General features: G+C 41.4%; 1 protein-coding gene across 1 annotated transcript; it reads left to right on the top strand.

Annotated features, from left to right (window-relative positions):
* Positions 1-1,811: 1,811 nt before the first annotated feature.
* On the top strand, positions 1,812-9,403 carry LOC135329939 (acyl-coenzyme A synthetase ACSM3, mitochondrial-like; the record flags this gene model as incomplete). The annotated part of the gene is made up of 10 exons (XM_064520299.1): positions 1,812-2,013; positions 2,736-2,943; positions 3,186-3,329; positions 4,214-4,370; positions 5,298-5,377; positions 6,077-6,200; positions 7,816-7,943; positions 8,053-8,152; positions 8,597-8,716; positions 8,879-9,403. Coding segments are annotated over 10 exons (1,350 nt in total), but the record flags the coding sequence as incomplete, so codon positions are not given.
* Between the last annotated feature and the right edge of the window lie 997 nt (positions 9,404-10,400).

The raw sequence follows: 10,400 nt of genomic DNA, 5'->3' as shown, positions 1-10,400 counted from the left end.
TATTTGGCAGTAGTCGTCAGGTGCCCATTGCGGAACCCTTTCTGAATGCCTGTACCGCGAGATAGCTGTGGCTGTCCAAGAGGAAAAGCAAATCTGTCAGCAGATGCTGTTAAAGAGCTTTGGGCTTGATCATGTAAATCAGTCCTTAAGCTGCTGCTAGATGCAACATGGATGGCTGTAGAGGAATTGATTGTGCTTCTCTCCTGTTGTTCTCCTGTTTGTACGTTGGAATTTATCATAACTCCGGTAGCACTGTTGTGGTTTTCCTCCGCTGGAGAGCTTATTTTGCAAGTTGTATCTCCAGATGTTTCAGGTCTGCTATTACTTCCCAGTGGAGTCTTGTCAGTGAAGTTTATACTCAGTGTTCAGGAAATCAGGTTCCCCTTTGGATGTGCCTAGGGAGTCCCCAAAGAAATGGAGATTTGGGGAAATGAATCCCCAGAAGTAGAAATCAATGCTCTAAATTAATAAGCATATTAGCCTAATGATGTTCTGTTCAATTCATAGTCAAGATGCTGGGTTGTTTATTTGAACAGCTCATCTCTCATCTGGATGCCAGGCTCTGAAGCAAGTAGAAGGGAAGATGTGAGGAAGTTACTAAGCTTAGCCAAAGATTTAGTAACCTTCAGCACACATCCATCACAAATCATCCTCCAAGCAAGACGGGCAGTATTCCGAGAATCATCCAAGCCTTGAAAAGAATGGTTATGTTCATATTCTTCCTTTTAAACTACTGTTAGTGGGGGAAAAGGCATTCAGGTAAGGCTTACATAAATGGAAGGGATTCACGGAACTCTGACACATGGTTTTCTAGAGGAAGTTCGGAAAAGGGCAGTGGCAGTGAAGTTTCCTTTGCTGAACATCTAATGGTCATCTAACCAGAGTTTAATATATGGTCCTGATTACTAACATTCTTGTTTTGTTTTATCACTTATATCAAATTCCGATTGTACTAATATTCTCTTACACTAATAAGATGTCCAGACCTATCCAGTAAGATCAAGTTTCCTTGATTCTCCCTCGATTTCCTTATTCTTCCCCCACTGTCTTTTTCTTTTGAACCCTAATAATTTGACGTTTGGCTGTGTTGTGCAACATACACTTCAAAGGACTAGGCCAGATTTCAGAAAAAAGCATAAACTTAGAGATGACAAACTCTAATCTTTGAAGCATCTGGTCTTTCTTATTTTGATGCTTTTGTTGAACAGAGCATTACGTAACTTGAAAAAGTTACAGTAGCTGTTTAGCTTTATAAAAATATATATCTATAAGATGAGAATCATCATATCATACTTACCAGAATGCTCCCGTCCTGCAAAAGCTATCCCCAGATCCTGCAAGGCACCTTTTGTCCCTTTAGGCTTCCTATTCTAGAATAACTAAGAAGAAAAATGCAGGTGATTAATATACAGCATTTCATAGCCTCTTCACGGTAAAGGAAAAATGACTTCAGAAATACCACCTCGCACTTAATAAATCTCAAGGTCACTGTACAAGTCAGGTGTCTGTTTTACAATTGAGGTAAGTAAGCATAAGGGTAAGTAACTTACCCTGTAACAAGTCAGAATGGGAAGAACCATGAATCCCTTCTCTCAGTCTTAAACTAATCCATTCTATCTTGGCCCTGTAACCATTCAGTTGAACTTTATGGCTTACACCCCCCGGTTTATTCATTCATATTTATTATGCCCCAGGTTTATTCAGCATTCAATAAATGATGACTGTTTTCCTTCCTCAGGCTTAAATTAAAGGCAACATGTTCCCTAAATGAAGCATTTGCACTGTGCCCTGTTGTCCTGTAGGAGGGCAAAAAGCCTGAAAACCCTGCATTGTGGTGGGTAAGCGGTGACGGAGAAGAAGTGAAGTGGAGCTTTGAAGAGCTGGGAGTCCTGTCCAGGCAAGCGGCTAATGTACTGTCTGGTGCCTGTGGTCTGCAACCGGGAGACAGAGTTATTTGGATTCTGCCCAGGATCCCGGAGTGGTGGCTGCTGAATGTGGCTTGCATGCGAACAGGTTAGTAAAAGCATAGAAATCATTTATAGCTATAGCTGCTGTCACATACACCGATCATTGCTATTTAATAGACTCAGAACTACAAACATGCTAACGGGGATGATCATCACTGCCATGCTGGTCAACACCCTTCATGCCAAGTTTTGTCTTTATGGTACTTTTAGGATTTTTTGAACATGCTCTAGCTGTTAAGGAAATTCTGGGAGTCCGTGGACCTCTGTCATTCTCCTCTTTCCAGCACTTGTGATGCATCGCAAATGCATCGTCTTCTTAACTTACAATGCAATTAGCACATACTTACCCGAGTGTTTCACATGTTCCCCTGTGGGCTATGTTAAATACTCGGCTTGCCAGTATTTACAGCCCAGAATGTCTCGGGGCCTCACAAACACTAGCAGCATACCCTGTGAGGACAGGTACACCTGTATTTACTAGTGAAGAATACAAATCCAGAGGGGTAGCATGTCCCAGTGGCAATGCTTTCCACCCCAAAAAAGTCCTTCTGTTGGTTTCTTTGGCTGTCCCATGTTGAGCCTAGTATTTTCTAACTTGCAGTGATCCTCCCGTCAAATTTAATGCATGAAAAAGAAGGGTATATTTACAAATGCAGAGCCAAAGCCTGCTTTCAGCGCAGCCCTGTCCCACTAATAAGCACAAGGCAAGCTAGAGACTGTTTCTAGGTACAAGTATTGTTCTTAAATATTGAGAGTATTCTCCTTTAGGAACTGTCCCGATTCCTGGCAGGCAGCAGCTGACAGCAAAGGACATTCTCCATGGACTACAGAAATCAAAGGCAAAGTGTGTCATCACTGATGGTTCTGTGGCACCAGCTGTGGGCTCAGGTGGGCCTGAATGGCAGTCTCTGAAAGCCAAGCTGCTTGTATCAGAGGGCCACAGAGAAGGATGGCTGAACTTCAGAGAGCTCCTGAAGTGAGTAACCACTACTGTGAAAGCGCCACAGAAACAATGAAAGGCAAGCACAGTGATTGGTTGTGAACAGGAAATGTTGGCACATGCCAAAATATTTTCCTCCCTTTAGGACTGCACAGTGGGAAAATGTCAATGTTTATGACACTTTTGCTTGCTGCAGAAGTTATTTTAGCCAAGCGTTTTCAAGAATGTGTAATTCACCCTTTCAAATCACTGTATTCCTCATTTTGCACATTTTAAAGGCATGCTCCTTCTGATCACCACTGCGTGACCACAAAGCGTCAAGACCCGATGGCCATCTATTTTACCAGTGGAACTACGGGGGCTCCAAAAAGGACTGCACATTCCCACAGCAGCTATGGCATTGGCCTCACAGTAAGTGGAAGGTAAGGCTATCACTTTAAATCACAGATGTATTTCTGTAGCTGGTAAATTGGCAGAAAGAAGGGGAAGAGAAGATTTTACCAGCAGCTCTGTGTTTCACTATTTTAAAAAGCAGCAGTTCTATTCAGTCCCAACAAGCCTTTTTTCTGTGCAACAAGGCGTAGTTGGAGGTTAGCTGCCTTAGTGTGTATTGCACTTGGCAGTCATACAGAGTCACTAACCTCTTTTTTCACATTTTCTTTAACTTCTTCTAAACTCTTCATTGTGTATAATTAATAGATTGCCCATTTACTGAACATCAGCAAAGAACAAGTTTATGAGGTGTGTACCGTAAAAAGGGGGAAAAGACATGGCTCTTAGGCTTCTGAATTCATGCGTGACTGCTTTAGAGACAAGTCCCACAGGAACAAAATGCTGATAGTTCCGAACATAGGAAGGACTACACAGGTTCGTGAGATCTCTGAGTTTATAAAACTGTGTTGTTTAGAAAATTGGCGTAGCAATGCATCTCATTCTAACTGGCAAAGAGTAACAAATCAGAAGAGAGCAAACTAAAAAGTAAGTAAACCTCAAAGAATCCTTATCCCTACAATATGATTTCAACAAAACTCCTGCAATCTCATACCTATTTATTCAGCATCCTGTTTCGAGGTGGTATTAGCTTGTCCATCAGTATAATTTTTCTCCTAGAAAAATGCAACATCAGTCTATCCTGATGACATCTTCACTGCACTGTGACCCACTCCCGCTCAGAAATTCCGTCATTTGCTGATCATCATCTAGCCAAGAAAAACAGTGCTTCATTGGCACGTCTGTTGTTGATGTTTTAATATTGGCCCTCTTTCTGCCAAATAGAGATTGTGGACTCTTGCACTGTGTCACCCAGGTACTGGCTGGACTTGACTCCTTCAGATATATTTTGGAATACATCAGACACGGGCTGGGCAAAGTCAGGTTGGAGCAGCATTTTTTCCCCATGGATTCAAGGGGCCTGTGTCTTTGCACAGAAGATGCCCCGCTTCGACCCAAGCATTGTCTTTGAGGTAAGCAAGGAGAGCCCAGCAACAGCACTCTTCTCTCTGGCTCGTCCTCCCTAGATTTTCACTTCCCCAGAGCTATTCAGGGGCAGTATGCTGAAGAATTGTGAGCTTCACCAGGAAGTAAGCAACTGGTATTTCAGTAGTGAAGGCTGTAAACGTAAGCCCCCAAACAAGAGAATCTTTAACGTCCCCAAATTTTTGTTCTGTACTCTGCTGAGAGGAGATTCGACTGCCCAAACCTGCAAACATCCATTCCTAGGCCTAAAAGTGAAGCCCGCAAGAAATGGGACAGGAGCTTGTGGAGCGCTTTGGTGGTGGTGTTAAAATGAGTGACAGCAGCAGATAACTGAGAATTTTGGTTGCATGTACTGTAGAACTGCATGTTAAGGAGTGAAGAGGCAGCAAGCCTATATTTCTTTAACAAATGGCACCAGCGTTATATTCTGTTACATCCTCTGCACGCAACTCTGTGAAAAAGACCACCATTATTCCTTTTACACGGAATCCCTTTATCATCATACCCACGTTACTGTGATGGCTGAAAATTGTTAGCTAACATTAAGATCCATTGAAGAACACTTTATCGGTCATTCCCCTCTGGAACGTCTGAAAAAGTAGCCTTATGGTTTCCTTTGTTTTCTACTTAAGTTGGAATTATGAAGAAATTCTGCAAGGGAGACTGAAAAGCTTTCCAGAGCACAAAGCTTGGGTGCGTTGAACTAGCTGTAAAAAGATGTAGATTCTGTTTTGAAGAAGAACCTGTTTAAATAGAACTGCTGTATATTCGTGTTGGCGAGTACAAAGCTAACTGCTTTTGTTCTTGTGTTTTGTAAGCTGAATACAGAGATCGTTATGTTATCTCTTGTGATGTAGGTGAGACCTCACGTGTTTCAGTAGCGACATCTCCTTTTTTTAATTCTAATTCTCTAGAGTCTGTCAAGATTTCCCATAACAGTCTTCTGTTCTGCTCCAACTGCCTATCGAATGTTGGTGCAACATAGACTGTCCAGGTAAGCCAAAGAAAAGATCCTTATTAGTGTATTTGATCAAAACAGTGGACCAAATGCTCTTCTCACCTTGACTTTACTTCAGAGTTACAATGATGTAACAGCAAAGGTAGTCATGTATTTCTCAACATCTTGAATCTGACATATTAGGAACAAAGCCAGAGTAAACATTTCAGGGACAGCGTAACCATCACAGATGCCACAAATTGTAGCAAACTTGCATGAGACTTTGAAAAGCAGTTTAGCTGATGAAATAGTAGGATAATAATGATAGCGTAGCATGATTGACCTACTTTCCAAAGTGCTTTTATAGTTGGATTCCCCTTCCCTTTGTTTTTCCCCTGCATTCTCCCACTACCATGCTCTACAAGAATAGCGCGTGTCAGTGCAGCTTGGCAACTCTCCTGTGACTTTTTGTTACCATTTTGTTGGAGACCCCAGTTTAGATTCTAGGGTTAGAAACACTGTATCAATTACTAGATGTTAAAATAATGGAGAAATAAAAGAGCGTTTGCATTTTTGCAGATTTGTTTATGTTTAGCTCCACACAATTGGAATGGAATGTATAGGACTTGGTGAAGATTTTATTTTTGTGTAGAAAGGACTCCATGATCCAGGAATACAATAAGGAAGGGGACATTGCAGATAGATCACTGTGTCTGCTTAACTCTGCCAATTATTTGCTTTTTCTTTCCCACCAAGCTACAAATTCAGAAGCCTGCGGCACTGTGTGAGTGCCGGGGAGCCAATCAACCCTGAAGTGATGGGAGAATGGGAAGAGCACACTGGGCTGGATATTCACGAAGGCTACGGACAGACAGAAACCGTATGTTCAGACACTTTGCAGCTACAGCAATAAATTCCATTAGGGTTGCCAAGAAAATGTGAAGAAGTCAATTAGAGTAATGAAGAGTGGGAAAATGTAGCTTGTATAAGTCATAGAATAATCATAACAGTTGCCCCCCAAATCCAAGGACTGCTTTTCATGCCAGTGGGCTTTTGGCTTGGGAAGTAAAACAAAAAAGGTGTGTTCCTCATTGCTGCATGCCAAATTTTGCTTGCTAGACTCACCCTGGAATGGTTCTAGGCCGGCAAGTCCAGAGCGGTCCTAGGCCGGCAAGTCCAGAGCGGTCCTAGGCCGCCAAGTCTAGAGTGGTTCTAGGTTGGCAAGTCTAGAACCGAGTCGAGAACCGTTCTAGGTCGCCGAGTCTAGAACCGAGTCTAGAACGGTTCTAGGTCGCCGAGTCTAGAACCGAGTCGAGAAGCGGTCTAGGTCGCCAATCCAGAACCGAGTCTAGAACGGTTCTAGGTCGCCGAGTCTAGAACCGAGTCGAGAACCGTGCTAGGTCGACAAGTCAAGAACCTTTCTAGGTCGCCAAGTCTAGAGCCGCTCGCAAACTCCCCCTGGTATGGTTCCAGACTCACTGGCCTAGAACACTTTGCAGTCAACTAGTTCTGGGTCATGGGGGGGTGGTGCCTGTGAAAGTTCCAGATTGAGGGGTTCCTGGAAAGGTTCTGGAGCCAGTGCACCTAGAAGCATTCTAGAGGTGTGGCTCAAGTCTAGAACCATTGTAGTTGAGTGAGTGTAGAACTGAATTGGAGATTCTGTCCAGAACTGTTTTAGGTCAGCAGGAGTCTAGTGCCATTCCAGGTCGAGGTTCCCTGGAAAAGGTTGCAGATTGGGACATTCCTGGAAATGTTCTAAGTTGGCGAGGAATCAAGAATCACTTTTCAGAAGTGCAACAATAAATACATTTTTAAAAGTTGCAGCTCAATACAAGTATGTTTAGAAAAATGAGTATAAATAAAATCTGTATCATGGCAGTGATGTTTAAAGACTGGACTAGTAAAGAGTTTAAAATAGATGATAAAATAGAAGTACTAAGTGTGTATGCTGCCTAGATAACCTCTTCCAGCAGTCAGCTGCATTTGCTATGCAAAGAGCACTTACCTGCTTATTAGTTAAGCTGTGCTGATCCTAAACTTGTCATTGGGATGAAAAATATCGGGATAGGAGATGCTAGCAGTACAAAGGAGGGAAAAAAACCCAGAACATTACAGGATAATCACTTAAAAGCAAATTCTCAGGACCATTTGCTTGCATATTTCGTGCAACCTTCAGTGGTTCCTAAAGCCATAAGCCATAATATGGTATTGTTAGAACTTGAAGTCACAACTAGTAAAATGTACTCATGTATCACAGTTTGTTTTTTATTCCTAGTTTTGTAGCTTCGTAATGTTGAATTAAGAATTCCGCATTATGCGTTTCCTGTATTACAACTCACTTGAATTTAATGCACATGACCATATGTACCAGTCTAAGAAGCTGACTTTTTCAAATATTTGCGTGTACTATAACTTAAATACTGACTATGCTAGAGTACAATTTTCATTTATTTTCAGGCAATTTTGTTTGTGAAATGCAATGTAATGTTTCCTAGGATGATCCAGAGAAAACCGAGGCAACAATACGCGGGAAGTTTTACGTCACTGGAGACAGGGGGATTCTGGACGAAGACGGATACTTCTGGTTTGTTGGAAGAGCTGATGATGTCATCAATTCTGCTGGGTAATTTAATGCTTGTAAACAAGCCCTCATTAAACTTGGATAATCCTGGTGATTCAGCCATGACATTGTGTTATTAAGCATAACTCAGCCCCTTTCTTCCATTTTAAAGCTATCGCATTGGCCCATTTGAAGTAGAAAGTGCCCTAATAGAGCATCCTGCAGTGGTGGAAGCAGCAGTTGTCAGCAGTCCGGACCCCATCAGAGGCGAGGTAGACAAGTTAAACACGCTTATCGTCTCATCCATAGCTTTGTGCATGGCAGAGCTAATAAAGGCCGACTCCCAGCGGATTTGCCTAGCTGTTGGTTGAATTTTTAAGCTAAATTTAAATCAGTATTTGCACCCTAGAAGACACTGGAGACTCCACATAGGAGCAAACTGTCCAAGATGATTGCCCTGTTGCCAATAAGACAAAAGTAGCATATGAAGCTTTTCCTGTCACTGAAATACTTAGTGCTTGGTATGTTTTGAGCATGCATAAACTGCCTCCCCAGTCCAGACAAATACTGAGCACACACAAATGTTGAGAAAGCTGTCTGCCCTATACATTAGTTATTCTGCAGTTTGTCTGCAAATGTTTTGTTTAAAATTCACATCTTACTGTTGTGTTATTGTTTCATTGGCATTTGAACCCCTGCTCCCTTATTTTTTTAAGGTAGTGAAAGCCTTTGTTGTTTTAGCATCCAAGTATGTTTCACATGATCCAGAAAAACTGATGCATGAGCTACAGGACCATGTTAGGAAAGTTACTGCTCCATGCAAGTATCCTAGGAAGGTGGGTGCTCAAACACAACTCTTTTAATTATTCATCACCATAGAAGAGTTGGCATTAACTACTATATGACTCACAAATATATGCTACTGAGGTTAAGAAAAAGTCAAACTTTCAGTAAATGGTATTTTATCTTTTACTGCAATTTCCCCCCTCTCCTAATAGATGGAGTTTGTTCAACAGTTGCCAAAAACTATTAGTGGGAAGATCAGAAGAAATGAACTGCGCCAGAAGGAGTGGAGAAAAGTTTAGAATTACTTGCTGCTTTTTTATATCTTTTACAAAGTCAGATATTGCTGATTTACCCTGTAATGTAAAGTAAAAGACATTATATTACGGCCTTCTTAGTTTAGGTTTTCACAAATTCTGGTCTGACTCCCAGCCCTTTGGCTGTCCCACATGCTACAGTAACAGCCCATGGCAAGCAAACAGGCAGAGTGATACAAATGAAATGGGAAACACCGACAAGAGCACCGTAGTTGGTCCATGTTAGATAAATGTAATAAACAATTGTAGGCATTTTGTCTTTATTGTTGCTTAATTCAAATAAAACAGGAAAAGTTTGAGAGCGCTGTTGCTTGGAGAATCACTTTTCAGAAGTGCAACAATAAATACATTTTTAAAAGTTGCAGCTCAATACAAGTATGTTTAGAAAAATGAGTATAAATAAAATCTGTATCATGACAGTGATGTTTAAAGACTGGACTAGTAAAGAGTTTAAAATAGATGATAAAATAGAAGTGTAAAATATTTACCATCAGCTGTTCATACTCGCAGCTTGATCAGTTCTCTCACTTCATTAATGAGATAGTTTATGACATGCTTGAGCAATTTCCACTTTTATTTACTTTAACCAAGCATGTCATTTTGGTCCCATTCTCAGAAGACATATCTAAGATCATTTGACCGTCCTGATAATAGTAAGCAGCAACAAGTAATTAAGCTTAAGATCTGGACAAAACCCCATCAATTTTCAAGTTCTCATAGAGGGTCTAAGACGCAAGTATTTCCTGTTGGAAGAATTTCCTGCAGTGTTGGAAGAAGTTCCGGGAGAGGTCAAAGCATCTGCATTCGCCGTGAGAACATTAGATTTCTCTTTCAGAAATGCATATTCCCACTTGAAGTATCCACAGCCTTTCTTATTGCCTTCCTGCTTACTGACAGGACAACCACAAAATGCTTTGCCGTGATTTGGACCGGTATTTGATACATACAGTCTTTTAGCTCTTCGACCACAATGACACCGAGGGGGGGTTGGTTTTTCATTTTTGGCAGCTCTTACAGATTGATTCAAATTGACTGTGGAGTTCAGAATGGCAGGAGACACTTTGGACAAGTTTGAACTTCTTGAAGGTAAGCAATGCCTAAAAGATGCAGTCTTCTCTTTCTAGATAGCAAAAGAGTGTTTTTTTGCTGGTGGGAACATTTTTGGACTTGTTGGCTTTCTTTGAGGAGCCTCGGGAGTGGAATCATTTCCAGTTAATGCTGAATGTGGTGAAGTAGCATTTGCCTTTGCAGGTGGTAACTTAAAAGCAGAAAAGTTTGAAGTCTGCCTTTGGACCATTCCTACATTATAGATCATAGTATCGGGACTTTTGTAAACGATAGACTTCCGAGGTTCCACAGGTACCACAGTTTTCCCCAAACTTTGAAGATCTGAACTCATCACAACTGATACTCTAGAAAT

The sequence above is a fragment of the Dromaius novaehollandiae genome, chromosome 14 (assembly GCF_036370855.1).
Source record: "Dromaius novaehollandiae isolate bDroNov1 chromosome 14, bDroNov1.hap1, whole genome shotgun sequence".
NCBI lineage: Eukaryota > Metazoa > Chordata > Aves > Casuariiformes > Dromaiidae > Dromaius > Dromaius novaehollandiae.
This window is presented reverse-complemented; position numbering and strand designations above follow the sequence as displayed.